This window comes from Beta vulgaris, chromosome 3 (genome assembly GCF_026745355.1).
Source record: "Beta vulgaris subsp. vulgaris cultivar EL10 chromosome 3, EL10.2, whole genome shotgun sequence".
Classification (NCBI taxonomy): domain Eukaryota; kingdom Viridiplantae; phylum Streptophyta; class Magnoliopsida; order Caryophyllales; family Amaranthaceae; genus Beta; species Beta vulgaris.
Window position 1 is genome coordinate 49,280,406 of NC_079204.1, and position 19,827 is coordinate 49,300,232.

At 36.3% G+C, this 19,827-nt stretch overlaps 2 protein-coding genes, 1 non-coding gene and 1 pseudogene across 3 annotated transcripts; 2 read left to right on the forward strand and 2 right to left on the reverse strand.

Moving 5' to 3' along the window:
• Positions 1 to 225: 225 nt before the first annotated feature.
• Positions 226 to 2,080, reverse strand: LOC125495749 (uncharacterized). The gene is made up of 2 exons (XM_057393417.1): positions 1,906 to 2,080; positions 226 to 1,718 (listed from the first exon to the last, which is right to left on the reverse strand). The coding sequence occupies exons 1-2, from the start codon at positions 2,078 to 2,080 to the stop codon at positions 226 to 228; spliced, it is 1,668 nt and encodes a 555-aa protein (XP_057249400.1).
• A 345-nt stretch (positions 2,081 to 2,425) lies between these two features.
• LOC125496243 (small nucleolar RNA R71) lies at positions 2,426 to 2,532 on the forward strand. Its single transcript, XR_007272939.2, has one exon. It is a non-coding gene; the product is annotated as a small nucleolar RNA R71 (small nucleolar RNA).
• Positions 2,533 to 12,444: 9,912 nt separating this feature from the next.
• On the reverse strand, positions 12,445 to 17,823 carry LOC104889263 (carboxyl-terminal-processing peptidase 3, chloroplastic). The gene is made up of 12 exons (XM_010674450.3): positions 17,333 to 17,823; positions 16,080 to 16,161; positions 15,746 to 15,876; positions 15,382 to 15,468; positions 15,010 to 15,088; positions 14,513 to 14,601; positions 14,397 to 14,432; positions 13,819 to 13,938; positions 13,621 to 13,707; positions 13,389 to 13,538; positions 13,142 to 13,249; positions 12,445 to 13,002 (listed from the first exon to the last, which is right to left on the reverse strand). The coding sequence occupies exons 1-12, from the start codon at positions 17,690 to 17,692 to the stop codon at positions 12,754 to 12,756; spliced, it is 1,578 nt and encodes a 525-aa protein (XP_010672752.1). The 5' UTR covers positions 17,693 to 17,823; the 3' UTR covers positions 12,445 to 12,753.
• LOC130590840 (ATP synthase subunit alpha, chloroplastic-like) lies at positions 17,796 to 19,827 on the forward strand (annotated as a pseudogene).

Sequence of the window (19,827 nt, forward strand, 5' to 3'; positions counted from 1 at the left end):
AGAAAAATAGGATGCTAAGTTTCTAAATTCTATACCTAATACTTAAACTAACTAATCATATAATACAACTACAATATTAAACTAACTAAGAAAAGAAACTAAGAAACCTCTAAAAAAATGAAAACAAAAATCGAATAAGTAATAGGAAAAAAATGAAAGAGAAGACTTGGGTTGCCTTCCAAGAAGCGCTAGTTTAAGGTCATCTAGCTTGACCACCTTTTCACATCACTCTGAATAAGGGTCGGAAAGGGTGTAAACCGCCTTCCCTTTAATAGGTTCATCTTCTCGGTAGTGCTTAAGACGTTGTCCATTTATCTTAAAAGAGCCGGTTGCTTCACTATAAATCTCAACCGAGTCATACGAAAAGACCTTAAGGATTTTGAATGGACCATACCTCCTTAAGCGAAGCTTACCAGGAAATAACTTCAATCGAGAGTTGAATAGTGAAACTAACTCTCCTTCATGAAATCTTCGCCGCATGATATGCTTGTCAGGCCACCTTTTCCTTCGTTTTTTGTACAACCTTGAGTTTTCATAAACTTTCCACTCTACCTCAGGAAACATAGTACTCTCCTTAGATTCTTCGTGTGTCAACACCTCCTTGATAGGCTCAATACTAGGTAATGAATGTGGTTCCTCTAAGAGCCTCTTGTACTCCCTAGTTTCCCGATCCTCTTCATCAGCACTTCCCATGAGGGCGGTTTGCAGTGAATCATTAAGCTGTAGACTAGCAGCTTTTACCTCTATCGCCTCATCTAGAGCATCCACTCTATAGATAGTCTCTCCCATAGAAGGAGCTTCCATGGAGTTTGTGAGATTGTACTCTATCTTCTCAGTACCTACTTCAAAGGTAATCTTTCCATTCTTCATGTCAATGATGGCTCCAGCAGTGGCCAGGAAAGGTCTCCCAAGAATAATAGGGACCTGCGCATCCTCCTCCATCTCCATTACTACAAAGTCACATGGAATGAAAAACTTCCCAACACGGAGAGGAACATCTTCAAGGATACCAAGTGGATACCTTACAGTTCTATCAGCTAATTGTAAGGAGATGCGTGTGGGTTTTGGTTCACCCATTTGAAGCTTCTTGCATATAGACAAAGGCATTAGACTAACACTTGCGCCGAGATCGCAAAGTGCCTTTTTTATTTCGATATCTCCTAGCTTCATAGGAATAGAGTAGCTACCCGGATCTCCTAACTTCGTGGGAAGTTTATTCTGCAAAATAGCACTACATTCTGTTGTAAGTGAAACAGTTGCATTCTCCTCGATCTTCCGCTTGTTTGAGAGCATGTCTTTCAGAAATTTTGCATAAGATGGCATCTCAGAGATAGCCTCCAAGAATGGTATGTTTATGTGCAGCTTCTGCAGTATATCAAGTAACTTCCCATATTTCTTCTCTAATTTTGCATGGGCCAACCTTTGTGGGAATGGAACTGGTGGCGTGTAAGGCCGAATAGGGGTAGGAGTAGGTTCCTTCTTCTGTTCTTCGACAATCTCATTCTCTATCACTTTCTCAGTTTGAACCATCTCTTCCATAGTTCTTTTTGATGGCTCCTTCAAAGGATGATCTTGTACCTCTTTTCCGTTCCTCAAAATCACAGCATTGATGTGAGCCTTAGGTGGTTGTTCACTATTACCTGGAAAATGACCAGAGCTTTTGATAATTGGCCCACCTGATGTGCAAGTTGGCTTATTTGACTTTCCAAGAGCTTGTTCTGAGCTTGAATTTGTTGAATTGCGTTATCAGTCTTCTCATTTTGCTTACTTGTTGAGCCATAAGTTAGTTTGTTGGGCTAAAAGGTTCTCCATCATAATCTCCAAGTTGCTTTCTGTTGAATTGGAGGAGGTTGCTGATTAACACCTGATTGACATGATTATTGAATGGGGCTCTAGCTTGAAAACCTGGTGGTGCATTAAAATAGTTGCGAGGTGGAGGAGGTGGATTGAGTTGTGCTTGAGTGTTCTTGTATGAGAATGCAGGATTATGCTTCCATCCTTCATTGTACGTGTTAGAATAAGGATCATATGGTTGCTTTGGATTGGAGTTATAAAGAGCATTGGCTTGCTCAATTGTCATCCCATCATTGTTGGTTTGACATTCTGTAGCAGCATGTCCTTGTACCCGCACATCTGACATGAGACCATCATAGATGAACCAGCTTGGAGTCGATCAAACTTGTGAGAAAGTGCCTGCACAGTATTAGTCAAAGTGGTTAGCGCATCAACATCATATTTACCTCCCTTCTTAGCACGATTGCGACCATTTGGATGGTAGTTGTCATTGGCCGCCATCTTCTCAATCAACTCCTTTGCTTCGGTTGGATTCTTAGTCATAAGGGAACCGCCTGAAGCAGCATCAATGTAGATACGAAACTCATGTGTCAAACCATTGTAGAAAGTCTGTATCAACATCCATTCAGGAATCCCATGATGAGGACATTGTCTTTGCAAACGTAGGAACCTTCTCCATGCTTCATATAATGATTCGTCGTCATGTTGCTCAAAGGTTGCTAACTCATTCCTCAGCTTCGCGGTCTTTTCTTGCCCCAAAAACTTCACCAAGAATGCTTTGGCAAGTTTTCCCCATGTATCAAAAGTTCCGACACCTTCATCTCTCAACCACTCCCTTGGCCTATCGCGAAGGGAGAAAGGAAAAAGGCGTAGTCGAATAGCATCCTCACTCACATTGTTGATTTCACTGTGTCGCATTTCTCCAAGAAACTAGCAATGTGACTCACAGGGCATTCATTGGGTAACCCTGCAAATGAATCGTTGGAGATGAACTGGATGAATTGAGGCTTAAGTTCGAAATTTGCAGCATTGACGGCAGGTCGAACAATGCTCGATAATGCACCAGTTGTAGTATCTGGTACACCATACTCCCAAAGATTTTTAGTTGCTTCTTCACCCATTGCTTGATTATTACTCTTAAGTCGTCTCTTTGTACTTCCTTGCTTGCGTGCAGTGGCTTCGATTTCAAGATCTAGAGGAATCAAATTCTGGGGACCTCTACGTCGAGTTTGCATGCAACAAAGAAAGAACTAAAAACAAAAGATCAAATAACGAAGAAATGATAGCCGAAGCAGCAAACTAAAAGAAAAACTTAGCAAAAATAAAATCAAAAATAACTAATTTAAATACCGTTAGTCCCCGGCAACGGCGCCAAAATTTGAAAGGCTTATCGCGTACCTAACAAAAATAACCAAACTATTCCTCCTAACTAATGTAGTCGGGCAAGTAAGGATCGAATCCCAAGGACTAACTGATTCAAAGTAGTTAAATTAACTCTAATTAATACTAAGCAATGATCCAAATAAGTGATGATGAACTAATCTAAGTACTAAAGCAAATGAAATTATCAAGAATGAATCAAAGACTAAAGACATCTAGGTTTAAGTATCCCCACTAATACGAATTAATGCCACAAACAATCCCTTTTCCCTTAATTAACTAATAAATAACTCATAGGATAGACGCGCCCTAATAATACTAAGGATTTCTTTCGATCAATCAGTAGCTTCCCTAACAATGCAATCATGCCTATTTTCATGGAGTCATGCAAATTAAGGAATTTGGACATAGCATCCTAACATCCTAATAAATTCCATCAACTACTTTCGTGATGATTTCCTTTATCTTAAATTAGGGTTCTAGATTCGATTAAGATCCAACTTTCGTTGCAAAAAATAATCACATTCAAAATATACTATTTCTAGTCATATATTGATAATTAAAACCAACCCTAAAATAAATGAATCATAAATCAATCAAAGTTTGGGAATTGGGAATTAAACAAGCATCAATTCATATTAGGGTTCAACCTAACCCTAGAATAGAAAACTACTCACACATGATAATTGAATAAACAAAATAAATATTAAAAGAAAGCATGATTAACAATAATAATAATAATAGAATAGAGAAGAGAAAATAATACTTGAATTAATTGATGAAATTGCAAACTTGAATGTCGAAACAAAAACTTCAGGAAAACAACGGAGAATGACGTTCAAAAACGTGAAGCAGCCAAAAGAACAAAATAAAACTCACGTTATCTCCCTAAAAAATCTCCTAAAAATCAATCTTTTTCTCCTTATACTCGTGGCCCTACCCTCATTACAAGATAAGGAAGATCTAATTAAAGCATTAACAGTCCGAAATCGTGCAGTCCGCGTGCCCCGGAAATTTCAGCAAAACTGGGCCAACTTGCAAGGCCCATATCTCTTAGAATATAACTCGCCTTGGGCCGTATAGCATATCGTTGGAAAGCTCTTCAAGCCTACTTTCCAATGCCTCTGGAATCAGCCAAATATCAGCATCAAATCGGAAGTTATGGATAAAAGAGTGAGCATGACTCGATTTTCGCAATTATATCAATGAATTCCAACTCCAATTGAGCTCCAATTTGCACTCAAATACATCCAAAGTGATCCTTATCAATGTAGCTTGCTTCCATTTGATCCTAAGTACTCAAGCTTGCCCAATAATGCTCCAATTATGTTCTCGATATCTGAAATTCATCAAGGAATACCAAAAACGCACAAGAGGAGTAATATTTCGCAAATTAAGTAAAAGCGTGCAATTATGAAATAAAATACACCTAAATATTCCTAGAATGCAACCTAAATGCAACTAAAACCTATATAAAAATACGACACATCATTTGGTTTTTCAGGAATAAACTTATTTTTAATGATGAAGTTGTGTCTTCAAGAAAGGCTAGTTTTGTTATTAGTAATTTTGCTTCGAATCTGTAAGAATTAAGAGCCAGACTCCTAAGACTTTTAATCAGCGTAATGGTCATGACTCTTGTCCCCCCCCCCCCCCCCCCGCCCTTGGTTTTTTCAAGCTAAATTTTGATGGTTCAAAGCTCCCTAATGGCAATGCCTCGTTGGGGTTTGTTATTCGTGATTTCCATGGTGATGCTATTTTGGCTGGGGGTCGTCCCCTGGGTTGCAACACCTCTATTCTTCAAGCAGAAGCTTGGGCCTTGAAAGATGGTATCTCCGCAGCCCTTTTGCTGAACATCTCTAAGGTTATCATTAAAGGAGATAATCTTGCGGTGATTAATGATGTTGAAAAAATCTGGAAAATTCCTTGGGAAATCGGTAATATTATTAGTGATATTGTTTCTAATCTCTGCCAATTTGATGTTTTTCAGGTTCAGCACTATTATCGGGAAGCGAACAAGGTTGCCGACCTCATAGCCAATCGTGACCACTCTTTCTTGGATCTTCAGTATTGTTACCCTCCTTTTGATGTTGATTTCTCTCTTTTCATCCGAAAGGATGTTTTAGGTTGGCCTCCTGATTGAGGGGTTTTCCTAAGTTTTTTTTTTCTCCTTATAAAAAAAAAAAAAAAACTCAGCTTGGATGCCAAAACTCTCAAGCTCTCAATTTTGCACCAATGAAGCAAAGGCCAATTGTGTTACTGAGACAAGATTTTAGCACTCTAACAAAGAACAATATTGTTCTTCTAATTCATAATGCAAGACAAAAGTCGTGGCTACTTCAATCAAAAAAGGGCGGTCCCCTATTCAAACCGAAAAAAGTACCTCACCTCACTTACGAAGAAGTAGTTGGAGCTGGGAACTAGGAGAGTTTGCTTTTGTTTTCTCTTTCTAAGAGCGGTCTGATCAAATAAGGGATCAGACCCCTCCTCGTGTTCAAACTAGTCATTAATGGTCGGCTTAATTGGTATCCTTTCGGTATGCCTTGCGAACACTTTCTTTTTTAGTCTTTCATCTTCTCTAGAGAAGCGAAACTCGAACGGATAGAGCAGATGGTCCAACTACATAACTTTTTCTTTTTCATTACTTCCATGGTCGTGCCTTGTGGCACGGCAGCACCCGTACTATTGAAATGGTTCGTCAGTAGAGATGTTTCCACAGGTGCCCCTTTTTCCAATGGTACTTTAATTCCTATTCTTATCCCTTCATTCCTTCTTTTGGTTTATCTACATTCCAGGAAATTCATACGCTCTATGGACGGAGTAAAAAGTGGAGTCTTGGTCAGAGCAAGTTGCCCTATTTTATTACCAGACATAATTGGGAGAAGCTCATCCGAAACTAGAGCTAGAAACGCCTTATTTCGTTTCGTTCCCATTCTTCATTTTCTTCTTCTCGAATTCAAGGGGGACTTCCCCTATTTAGAATCTTTTTGCGGTGTGCTCCGTTTACTATTCTTTCGTACTTTCTTCTCTTTACCACGCGATAGGTCAGCGAAGCGTGAGCGGGCGCGGAGAAGAGAAGGCCAAACACTTCGGCCTAACGGGAATGAGCAACGACGAAATGAAAAGAGAAAGTGCCCCGGGCGCCCCCATTTAGAAAGAAGGGTCGAAGGGTTTGGGCCTGTAGCTTTCCCCGTCCCCCCTTCGTCGGGTGGTGCTTGCATGGGGGGTGTGCTACCTGAAATCGGGCTTGAAGCTCCCGCCTTACCAACGAGCCGACAGCTGATGGCTGTTGGTCACGACTACTACCAAAAGGTGAACATGAAGATGAATATTTCACATGGGGGAGTGTTCTGATTCTTTGCAGCTATCATGTGTTGCTTGCGCACCTCTTTTATAAAGCAAAGCGCCAAGCCGATTTCACACTATCTGCAATTTATGGAGTCTACACCAGCAGTAACTCAGCATTTCTTAATCACTGGTAATATGCTGAAGCCTAAAACTCTTCTCTAGATCTTAATTCTTTATAGGCAAGATAGTGTGTTTATCACTACATTGTGGCTATTTTCCAATTCTAATTCGTCAAACCACTTTATAACCAGGCAATCACCATTGTTTGTGTCTCTATCTAGAGGTCGTCTTCTCCATCATAACCCACACAAGTGAATAAGTGATCAATCGACCTTGTTTTTTATATGATGAGTAGTAGAGACATCAATAAATATGTGTGATGAAGTAACAAATACTTTAAGAGTTAATTGGCCAAAGCAGCACGAACTATGCTTCAAGTGCACTGAGTAGCACAACTTTTGATGGGCGCAACGCGTAGTACGAACTTTAACATAAGGTGCAACCAATAGCATAAATGTGAGCGGAGTATGAAAATTCCACCAACTTTATAGAATCTTCAGTAATTTATTATTTTCTTTTTCCTTTTTTCCCTCAATCTTCTTCTTCTATTCCTCCTCTCTCTATCCACCGAAAAATCTCCCTTCCCCCACTACTATCCATCGAAAACTACCACTTTCCCATCCTTCCCAACTCTGTACCTTTGGCTGTAAAAATTCAGTTACATGGACATCTGCAAATGACATGGATTAAAATAATTATACATTGTCTTAAAGATAAAGATAACGAAGTTAAAAGTTAGAACTTGAATACTTGAATATACTTGTAAAGAATTTTTGTCACTCAAATAGCATGCTAAAAGAACATGTACAAGATTACAGATGTGGAAGCTCTGATTTTTTAGAAGCTACGAAGCAGTCGTGAAAAAAGAGGTGGCAGTATAGGAGATTTGTTTTGAGGAGTGAAGGGGTGGGGTTTTCAGTTGTAAAGGGTTGGCGAGGAGAGGGAAAGAGAAATATTGCGGAGGGTTTGTCGGATGGGGGTGGTTTCAGCTTATCGGAGGCTGGGGAAGGGGATAGGATTTATGTCGGGGATAGGGAGAAGAGGTAGCTTCCGATGTTTAGGGTGAGGAAGAGGAGGTTTTCCAATGGGTGGGGAGAGGAGGAATAAAGAGGAAGTCGAGAGAGAAGAAGGAGAAGAGAGGAAAAAAAGGAAAAAGAAGAAGATTGAGGGAAAAAAGGAAAAAGAAAAGAAAATAATAAATTAATGAATTCCATAATTTCGGGAAATCTCCGTCCTCCGGTCGCATTTATATTATTTGTTGCACCTTGTGTTAAAGTTTGTGTTATGCGTTGCACCCGTCAAAGGTTGTGATGTTCAATGCGCTTGAGGCATAATTCGTGCTTGTTCTAGCCAATTAACCCTTACTTTAATGATAAACTAGTTATTAGGCCCGGGCTATGCCCCGGGTAAGAAAAAATTTATTTATTAATATAATATCTTATGATAATAGCACTAAATACAACTTAGCCTAGTGGTTAAAATTATAGTATATGTACTTGAGGTCTCAGGATCAAACCCTATACTATGCAATTTCTTAATTTTTTTATTGTACATGGATTACATGAACTAAAATCCCTAGGGAGAGCGCCACGTGGCACAGTTTCTTGTTTTCGCACACCTTTTAATATATTTGTATAGATAACTCCATTTGTACTATACTAGTATTATGTACAAATTATAATGATTGTTCCTTAGTTCTTACACAATTACATAAATATTATGAAATACTCCTTCTGTCTTTTTAATTGCTACATTTATATTTTGGGAAATTCAACTAACACATTTGACTGATTATTTTGATTTTTTATAAGCAAAAATATAAGCTAGTCATGTGTGGTTCTATTAGATTCGTCTCAATGTGTAGATTTATAATATCAAATTTTTATAATTTTTACTTAAAAGGAATAAGAGATATTAAGGGTTAAAAAAACGTGTTGAAAACCATGTCCAAACAATACACCAATAAAATAGAAACGAAGGGAGTACTATAGTGCATTACACTGTTTAATACTAGTTTATTGTCAAATTCTGTAAATATGGGGGGTTCTTGAAGTTTGAAATTCCTTTTCCAAATGAATATAGATATAATTTAGTGATGAATTCTATTAATTGATGGAATTAGTGCTCTTTTAAATTACTCCTTACGTTATTTTTTTAATTATTACATTTTCTTAAATGGTTGCTTCTTTTTAATTGTCATATTGTTTAAATTTTCCTTATTTAGGGTAATTGTCTCACCTTAAAGTAATACTATTATAAGTAATACTATTATATTTATTTTCTCTTTTTTCGCCAAAAATTACTACTTTTTCACCTTTTTTCATAAAAAATACCCTCTAAAAAGCTTGAAAGTAAGATTGTCTAAATTGTTGTGCATAACACAATGTAGCAATAAGAAAACAGAGGGAGTATGTCATAATATAAGAAAGCTATCTACTTTTTTCTTATAATGTACATAAGACATAATAGCTCTTTCATTTTCTTTTAGTTGTACAAAAGTACTTGACACATTTTTGTAAGGTAAGGAGAATTTCCTTGCAAGGAGGAAAATTGGGGATCCTTCTTGTAAGGATTGAGAATCGAACCCTTGTCACAGAGGCGGAAGGAGGGAGGACTTTACAACCAGTATGCCAATACATGACTATATTTTTTCCTTCATATAAATAATACCAGAGGGTCAAAACAAAATTAGTGAATAGTATCAACTGTCAACCGTCAATATGGTACAACTAAACGAAAATGAAGGAAGTATAATTTGTTATTGCATTGTAGCTTCTCCCAAATAATTAATTAATAGTACTACACTATTGCTAATGTGCTACTATTAATTTACACAATATTCAATTCTTAATTATTATTATTGTCCTTAGCGAATTATGGTGAATTGGGGTGGATATGATGGTATTTGTTCCACAATCAGTTTTGCCTGTGTTAAGAATTTGCAGCCCCATTAATGCAATTTATTTAGTATAGGTCCAAATCAATCGAGATTTATATAGGATCGGAAAAGATCACATTATTTGAACCGCTTTGGACCAATATAATTCTAATTTGATTACCAGTATCTGAAAATTTTGATTTTAAACCCGCACAATAAGTACTAAACTTCTATAGTTCCCAAGTCCAACTCCACTTAATACCCTAATGTAGACCCCTCTTACATCTACTCTTGCTATATTAACCTACTAGTTGTTGTAGTAAACAATTCTCCTTGTGTGCTATAGCAGTAGTATTAGTATTATTAGGCAGCCCTCTCCCAAAAGTAACGTACCCTCAAAAAAAGTAACGTATACTCACACACATTAAAGTATCCGATGGCACAATTTGGCAAATCCTTGGTGTTTTCCGCCTTCGTTCTCGTCGTCGTCGTCGCAACCGTCTCAGCCCATGGCCACCACCCTGGACATCACCACCATGCCCCTGCACCTGCCCCTGAGATTATCCCCCAAGGTGGATATAGTCCATCTCTAGCCCCTGCACCTTCCCCGGTGCATGTTGGTGGCGCTGCACCATCTATTCCTGGAGTTCTATTTGGTGGTTTATCTCTCATATTTCTCTATGTCATTTGGAGTTGAGTACATTTTAGTAAATTGCTAGTACTTATACATTTTAGCAATATTGTAGATATTGCTTGCCATGTATGAGAGATTTCTGTTGAACTGTTATGGTTGATTGAGTGGTACTAGCAATATTAAATAAAATAAAGAATTATTATAAACTATTGTCCGATCCTTTTTCTCAATTTTTTTGACATTGTTATTTATCTTTCAAATTATATAACTCGAGAAATACAAAATCTAGATCGTCGTGATTATTTGATTGAATGTTTGTGTAGATTATATCCTGTTAGTAGAACCAATTGTGCAAACAAACATATTTTATCTAAAAAAAATAAAATCAAGAAAGAAGTTAAGCAATCACATGATACCCTTTTATTAAACTTCATACTTCGGCTGGTTTAGTGGTTGTTTGGTATATTGAAAATTATGTAAGTAATAGAAATTCCCGTGATTTTTTAAATTGGGAGTTATTTGGTTGATTGGAAATGGTGAAAATGGAGACGGTGAAAATTCCTGGAAAATTGCAATTCCCATTCAAAATTCGCACATCAATTCATGAAATTATAAATTTTTTGATATCAATAAAACAAATTAATCAATTTTCTAGGAATTGAAAAAGGAAAATAACTTCCTAATAAATAGACCTTCTCATGAGAATTAAATTTTTATATATACTAAACAATCACTTAAATCATCATAAAATTATATTCGTATAGGGAGCTCTATTACTGCCATATTTAGGAAATCTCATTCATATTGTATGGTTGCTACTTGCTACTATAAGATACATTTGTTTCCAATGGAAATTGTGACTTATCAATCAAAGGGTGAGTGATCCACTTTCTATGTATAGAGATAAGCATGAGATGAGCCAATTAATTTTTTTTTTAAATCCAAGCCCTACTCATATGCTTTGGAAAATTCAAATTCTTTAACCATAACCAATTTTATCCATTGCCAACCACAAAACACCTTATATTTTCTATAAAAGTTTTCTAACAAGGCATAAAAAACATTACATTTAATTGATTATTTGGTTGTAATGATGTATTTTTCACGATCATCTCCACAATACTCATTTCAAAAGCTCTAAAATTAGGAAACAAAATCAATATATTCCTCGCAAATATTTAACATCTGTTTAGCTGAAAACTAAGGGCAAGTTCTCTTCGGCATAAAATAGCTGAACTGAACTGATCTGAACTGAACTGAATTGAACTGAAATGAATAGTGATATGTGAGAGTAAAAGTATTGTCACGAGCTGAACTGAACTGAACTGAACTGATTTGAACTGAATTGAACTGAACTGAGCTGAACTGAAAATAAACTGGGGAGAACAGGCCCGAAAGAGGGTGGTTTTAGGGGAAATTTTTGGTTCCTAAAGAAGAACAGATGATCTTGTAAGAGACTGTCTAATTTTAACTTAGAATTAGACACGGCCCAATCTCAATATTAACACGAGAACATGCCACCTTTTTATAATATAGTAACTAGTTTAATCTATTTATAGATCAAGTTAATCTATTTATAGATCAATTTAATCTATTTCATGACCAGTTTAATCTAGTCAATAATGACATTCTTTAATTCATTCAATGAGTAGTTTAATTCATTTAGTGACTAGTTTAATCCGTTCAGTAAAACTACCGAGTTATTTTTTTGAAATATATGTTATAGTTCGATAATCGAGAAAAAAAAAAGAAATGAGAAGAGAATGGATGACTAGGATAGTGTTGGGTTAGAGTGAAATGAAATGAGCTTCTTAGAAAAATTCAATTTTGAATTCGTCTAATTTTATGTTAAAATTAGACCGCCTATTTTAATAATTTGTGAGAAAACAATCTACACAATTGGTTCCTACAGAATGAAGAAAATCGAGTAAAATTAACAATACTTAACATTGTTTGATAACAAGTGAAAGGAATCAAATCCATTATGCAGCTTTTCCAACGTACCATATTTGACAGTATCTTTTCCTTTTAAGTTGTTATTATTAATTGTGCTTGAACTAGTCAATGACAAAATAACCATAGCTGCCTTGAAGTATATAGATGTATTTTGTTGCACCTAGTTTGTTATGCCCGACTCGTTAGTGCCTTAGTGGTTACGACCCATTGAATATAGACATAGAACTTCTTTCATGAAAATCATTTTCATATGAAAACTTGGGTATTAGGAATGCTTGATTTAGTTCTCGTTTAGGTCTTAATTTTCGACTTGAAATCGATTAGTCCCACAGTTTTGCTTATCCCATATCAAAACGGGAGCTCTTAGCGAAACCAAATATTACCCAGGTCATCGTTACAAAATTTGGCGTACAAAAATACACCAAGAACCCTTCTTATTACGTACCGTCATTTTTTTTAAGAACTAAATTTATGATTCTGAAAACACTATGGAAATATTATATCTCACCCTGTACATCAAGGTTCTACTGAAGACTTCTATCTAGCGAGCCACAAAAGAAGACATACTACATATACACTGACTTTACATTAGCTTACAATCATGATTATAAGCGAAACTATATGAAGCCACCGAATAGTGTGGGCGGAGTTATTTACATGTCTACACAATGAATGAAGACCTGGGATTGACTTACAGTACCCTTTAGGAAGCAGTTCCTTCTGGCTGCTGGATGTCTAATTCATGTTCTGCTACCATTATGCAAGAATCTGCCTCGAGAGCAGGTCTCGCATTTTTATCCTTAACCATAGAAGCCTTAGGTGCATTTAGCACATCCGTGGTACACTGAACATCAGGAGCTATGCCTATCTTGTCTATTTCGTGTCGTAATGGCGACAAATACTTAGCCACTGTGACAAATAGGGCAGATCCATCATGCAGCTCTGTAACACTCTGGATACGATAAACACAATAATTCAGCAACCAAAAACCATGAAATTGATTGGAGAGATGGGATTTAAACACCCCAGCAATACTAGACGTATGCTCAGAAATAACTAACACATTGTTGTAGATCAGTGGTTGGAAATACCTGGATTTTCCCTTTCCCGAAAGTTCTGCGTCCTACAAGGATAGCACGACCATTATCATGCAACGCACCAGCTAGAATCTCACTTGCGCTGGCACTTCCCTCATTGACCTACTTCAACCAAGAGGGTTTAGCATAAAGGATGATTACTACATATAAAGCAGTAAATCTGGAGAATGTAACCATGAGGTATATACATCTGAACTTTTTTTTTTACCACAGAAAATAACAAGAAAATCCTGTAACTTACAAGGATAACAAGGGGATCATGTGTTATAGCATGTCCATCAACCATATTTATGGGAAATATATGTTTGTCCCTATCGGTTGTGTAAACTAGAGTTTCCTCACCATCAAGCCATAGTTGAGCAACATCTAGCCCTGATTTCACTAAACCACCCTTCAAAATTGTGCAAATATAAGATTTTGCAATAGAAATTAGTAGCATTATCCAGAACCACCCTTTAAAATAAGGTGCTTACCGGGTTGTTCCTCAAGTCCAATATGTACGAGTGAACACCTTGATCTTCTAGTTTATGTATCACTTTTTCCATATCAGAAGCAGCCGTCTGTCAATTTCAAAACACTCATATACTTGAGATAGTAAATCTAATTAAAAGATCAAAACATTAGAAGAGTGAGAAGCCATAGGCTTTGACCAAGAATAATGGCATATTTACCTGAGAGAACACTGATAGTTTCAAATAACCTGTTCTTGACAGATGCCCATCAGGGGTGTTATGAGGAATGATAGCACTGGAAATTGGTGACAGCTTAATGTACTCCCGAGGTAGGTCAACCTTTCAAAGGCCAAAGTTACATCAGATGGCAATTTACCAAAAGTGAAATTATTACGCAAAGAGGTTAGAATCAGAGTTTGCTGCAGCATATCTGCAATCCACAAAAGAACTGCAACTCTCGTTTAGAGAGTGTTGTTGGGTGAAATCATTTACTAGGAAAAGTCATTTCCCATTTCCCTTTCTTTGGGTTGTAAAGGGTGGAAAACATGTTCTTTCTTAGAGGAAAGAATACCATATTTCTGTCCGTATTTTTTACCTTCCTCTTTCCCTTCTCCCATGTGTCATCCATTCTCTCGCTTCCATTTTCATTTTCCTTGTTTCTCTAAGTTTTGATGCACAAAAGCATATAAAGGAAACTAATCTACAAAACGTTTTATGCCGAACGAAACAGAGCCTTGATAATGGTGCTTGAAAATTCTATTTACTTAGCAATGTTGAACTAAGAAAAAGAAGTATACCTCTCTGAGATTAGACTTGAAAGGATTATCATTTCCCTGTAGCACAAGAGCATTAAATCAGGAAATCATCATAGGAGTTATACCATGATCTTTAAACTTCAGGGATGAGTTAGTACACTGTGGATTTTCACTTTGACAGTTGTTCCTGCCCGCCCTCGAAGCTTCTGGGCTGCTGTCTCACTACTGATTCCATCAAGGTTTTCCCCTGAATTTCCAGAAAACCTTCGGAGTCAATTCCATTACTACCAGATATACTGTGAAGAGCGATAATTCAAATTGCAAAAGCAGCAAGATACACAAAACTGGGAAATTAATTAGCTGATTAAAAGACTATGAAAAAGAAGTTTTTCCTGAAGTCTTAAATTATAAAAATATAGGAGAGCTGTGAAGTTCATTGTATTTCTGTAAAAACAGCCGAATTCTGAGCTACAAAAGGGTGCAGGAATGAGTATATGTCCCCTCGTATACTGCAAAAGTGCGTGAATGGAGATATTCACCAGTTCTTTCTAGCTACCTGGTTATTTCGAGTTCATGCATTTCTGTAATAAAGTATTTATCAGTCTACTCAAGAACTCAGAAGCACTTGCGAAGTGTAAGTTGATGAATTACATACCATTTATCTCAACTAACTCATCCCCTTCGTGTATACCAGCACGTGAAGCTGGGCTATCCTCCACACAAGATACAACAACCTGCAAATGACAACAGAAGCTAGCCAACTAAATGAATGCGTATAATTAATGAGTGAGCATGCCAAATATCATATCTATAGACTATACATTCAACAACATAGTTCCACTAGGAAGACCTTTATATCTTAAAAAAAATAGTTTCATTTTCTTTATCAGAACTACCTATACCTTGTCCACACTATAATAATTTCATGAAATGATCACTTTTTTCAAGGATGTCTACATTTTCTATGATACATCTACGATGTAGCTATGAGCATGAGAGAATGACAGATCGGTTTTCCAGTGCTTACCAGATGTCCAGTAGTTGGTTCCACATTGACGAACAACCCGACACCTTGCAAGTTTCCGTCACTTCCTATTCTGAAGTTCTGGTACTCCTATATAAACAAGTGAAACATTGCCTCATTGTAAAGAAATTGTTAGAGTATATTGGACCGTAGGTCTATATTTATGGGCAAGCCCATTAGGTTAAAGTTATTAGGTTAAGTTTATGTTATGTTCTCTATATAAGTAATGTAATTGTAGTTAATGGAGGCACAATAATACAATATCTCTTCTCTCTAATTTGTCAGAAATCCATGCTATTTTCTTGTGCATAAACTGAGTAAGGTCAAAATTGCAGGCATAAAAATAATCCTGAATTATAGAAAATACCTTAGGACTGATAATTCTGGTAAATGGATCTCCTAAGCTAGAGACCATCCCACTGATCTTGTTATAAGCTGCATCAGCAGACCTGAGAGGGAACATTTCCACCATTGTTTGCTGCAGCTTCAAATCCCAGTCTTGATATTTCCAACCACAACGCACACACAACCCAAAGAAGATTAAAACTAAAGAACAAAAATGCAAAATGATATCATTCTTTACATATAAATATATGTATACTGAATGCCTATTTCAGTGGAGTTTTAACATACCAGCATCTTAAGGACTAGGAAACAGATGGAGTTCGACGAAGAATAAACATAAACTTTAAATGAAATACCTTGATGGTTGTAAGTGGGATCAATGAAGGTTTCTCTGATCAAACCCCATGCCTCAATTAAGGTCCTTTGTACTCTATTTACCTGTAAAAAGAAATCCTCATACAAACCTAAGACCACTGAGCCTTGGTCTCAAATCTGTTGCCTAGTACTAAGATTGCTTTTTAAAATATGAGTAAGATATGACAGACAAAAAAAGTGTATTGTATTGATGACATTTACAATCCATTTAATTAAAGGTTATATATTAAAGTAATAGCAACGAATCTGTATGTAAAGTTGCATGTATAATGTATTTACATACAGTAAAGAAAATATTAGTCATCTAGAAATTCTCAGTAATTACTGGTTACATTGAAAAAGTAATCAGCCATCTAGAAATTCTAAATCATAGAACTTTAGTCACTACTCTGTTTCTTTTTTAACTGCAATACTTCCTCTGTTTGTTTTTAAGTCCAATACTTTGACTTTTGTACTATTCACACACCTCACTTTAATCGTATTTATTTACTAATATATAAAAACAAAGATGATTGTATAAAATATTGTTGGACTTATTTCAATGAATATTATCATAATATCAATTTTTTTATAACTTCCACAAATACATAATTAGAGATATTAATGGTCGAAGTTGTGCATTAACAAGCGTAAAAGTCAAACTGTTGCACTTATCTAGAAACGGAGGTTAATAGTAGTTTACGAAATTACTAATGTGATAAAAATGACAAATCTTGTAAATAAAATCATTAGTATTGTATAACAAGTGACTGAATATTGGTCATGATATGAACAATTTATTGTTCCTCTTGTAGAGCAATTAGGGGCTTAGGCAAAGCTCAAGTTTTTGCTCATGTCATAAAAAATTAATTCTTGTGAGCAAAACACTTTGCCATGGTTATACTTTCTATAGGTATTAGGTAAGAACTTGTACAGTTGTACACTTGTACTCCTCCTTCTATGATGTAATTAGCATGTACAATTTCATAACAATAATATTTAATTAATATAAGAATCTAAGATAAATACATATGTTTCTTTTTAATCTACGTAATTTGATTTATCTTGGATTTCGAACAAATAAACATTATAAATAGTTGATATTTGAAAAATATATGCAAAGACAAAACAAGTGACATGACTATTTGTGCGTCCTTAAATATAAATCACAACTAATAGTCAAGGTTAAGTTTGTGAACAATGTCAAAATACAAAACGTGTAATTAAAAAGAAACGGAGGGAGTATAGGGAGAACCTCAACAGAACGAGAGACGGGAAAAGCAACAGTGAGAGACTCTGCTAAAGCTGGAGAATCAAAATCCAAGCAAATTGATGTAACAGCAACTGCCCCTGCTGCAAAATTGAATACCCACTTACCCAAACTACCCGAAATCTTCACAAAATTCGAGGAATTCCAACCAGATGAATTGCTACTATTATTATTTCTGCAAATTCGTGATTTTGAAGAAGATGAAGCACAGAGATTAGGAATTCTACATTTTGTGTTAAAACTGAATAATTTAATGGATGATCGAGGGGAAAAAGAGGGGAAGAAAGTTGAAGTTAAAGTGGGTTTAGAGAGTTTATAATTATGGTTAAGAGAAATGGAAGACATGATTGGAAGATTAAGATCGAAATTTTGGGTTTAGAAGATGCATTTGCAAACTAATGGGGATATTTGTTTTGATTTTTGATTTTTAACTAGGATGTTGGCTAATATGGGTATTGTCGTTAGTGCGACCGTTGAATTGGCGTTTGTAACTTTGTGTTGTGAGGAAGGTGATTCTAGGATGAGGGACCTACTTGAATCTTTTGCTGCTGATTTTTGTGGTGATGAATCCATTTGCGTTGCCAAGAATCTCACTCAACTAGAATCAGATTTATTATTTTTATTTTAACATTAGTTTTAACCACTAAATTTATGATGTATTTTATCCGCAGAATGTTGGTTCAGATAAATTAATTTGGGGTTTGACATCAAATGGTTGCTACTCTGTCAAATTAGGACATTGTTAGCTTAGGGACTGACTATTAATCCTCCTTCCTCTAAGCCGTTTAATTGAATTTGGGGATTAAAAGATTTCTCCTAAGGTTAGGAATTTTATTTGGAGATTTTGTCAAGGTGAGCTTCCAATTAAAGCTCGATTAGAAAAATGTCATGTTTTTCTTCCACAAGAATGTATTTTTTGTAAACATCATTCAGAAGATGTTAATCATCTTTTGTTTGTTTGTCTATTTTCTAAGGACGTGTTTGCTTGTATTAGTGAGTTGTATGATTGAGTGTGTCCCCCTAACTTGTCTATTTCAGATGGTATTGTGCTTAATCTAAATCTGATCAAGGATATTTTTTCTTCTCTAGATTTATCCCATTTTTGTGTTACTTGGTGGCTGGTATATTTGGTTCTTTAGAAACAAGGTTATCTTCCAAGAGGAAGTGGCCTCTCCAGTAGTTGTTGCTCACAGTCTGGTTAATTTTTTTCTTGATTGGGCTAAAGCTCAAGTTCGAGATAATTTGTTAGATAGCTTTTCGAAGGTTTCTCCTTCTATTCATAAAAATATTGTGGAAGTTGCTTCGGTTCTCCCTCCTGAACATAGATAAAGGTTGTAAATACCGGTACAATGCTTTAAGTCGGTGACGGCATTGCTCGTATTCACGGTCTTGATGAAGTAATGGCAAGTGAATTAGTCGAATTTGAAGAGGGGACAAGAATTTGGAATCAAATAATGTTGGTGTTGTATTAATGGGTGACGGTTTGATGATACAAGAGGAAGTTCTGTAAAAGCAACATGAAGAATTGCTCAGATACCCGTGAGTGAGGCTTATTTGGGTCGTGTCATAAATACCCTAGCTAAACCTATTGATGGTAGGGGTGAAATTTCAGCTTCTGAATTTCGGTTGATTGAATCTCCTGCTCCGGGTATTATTTAAAGACGTTCCGTATATGAGCCTCTTCAAACCGGACTTATTGCTATTGATGCAATGATACCTATAGGACATGGTCAGCGAGAATTAATTATTGAGGACAGACAAACCGATAAAACAGCAGTAGCCACAGATACGATTCTCAATCAACAAGGACAAAATGTAATATGTGTTTATGTAGCTATTGGCCAAAAAGCATCTTCTGTGGCACAGGTAGTTACTAACTTCCAGGAAAGGGGAGCGATGGAATACACTATTGTGGTATCCGAAACAGCGGATTCCGCCGCTACATTACAGTATCTCGCCCTTTATACTGCAGTGCCGCTAGTGGAATATTTTATGTACCGTAATGACACACTTTAATCATTTATGATGATCTTTCCAAACAAGCACAAGCTTATCGACAAATGTCTCTTCTATTACGAAGACCGCCGGGACGTGAAGCTTATCCAGGAGATGTTTATTATTTACATTCACGACTTTTGGAAAGAGCCGCTAAATCAAGTTCTCGTTTAGGTAAAGGAAGTATGACCGCTTTAGCAATAGTCGATGCCCAATCAGGAGATGTTTCGGCTTATATTCCTACTAATGTAATTTCCATTACAAATGGGCAAATATTCTTATCCGTCGATCTATTCAATGCTGGAATCAGACCAGCTATTAATTTAAGCTTAATTTTGATGGTTCAAAACTTTCGAATGATAAAGCTTCCTTTGGGTTCACTATCCGGGATCATTTGGAAGGTCTTTGTCTTGCTGGTGTTATGGTTATGTCGTCTGATTGCTCTATTCTTCAAGCTGAAGCTTGGGGTCTGCGTAAGGGTGTGA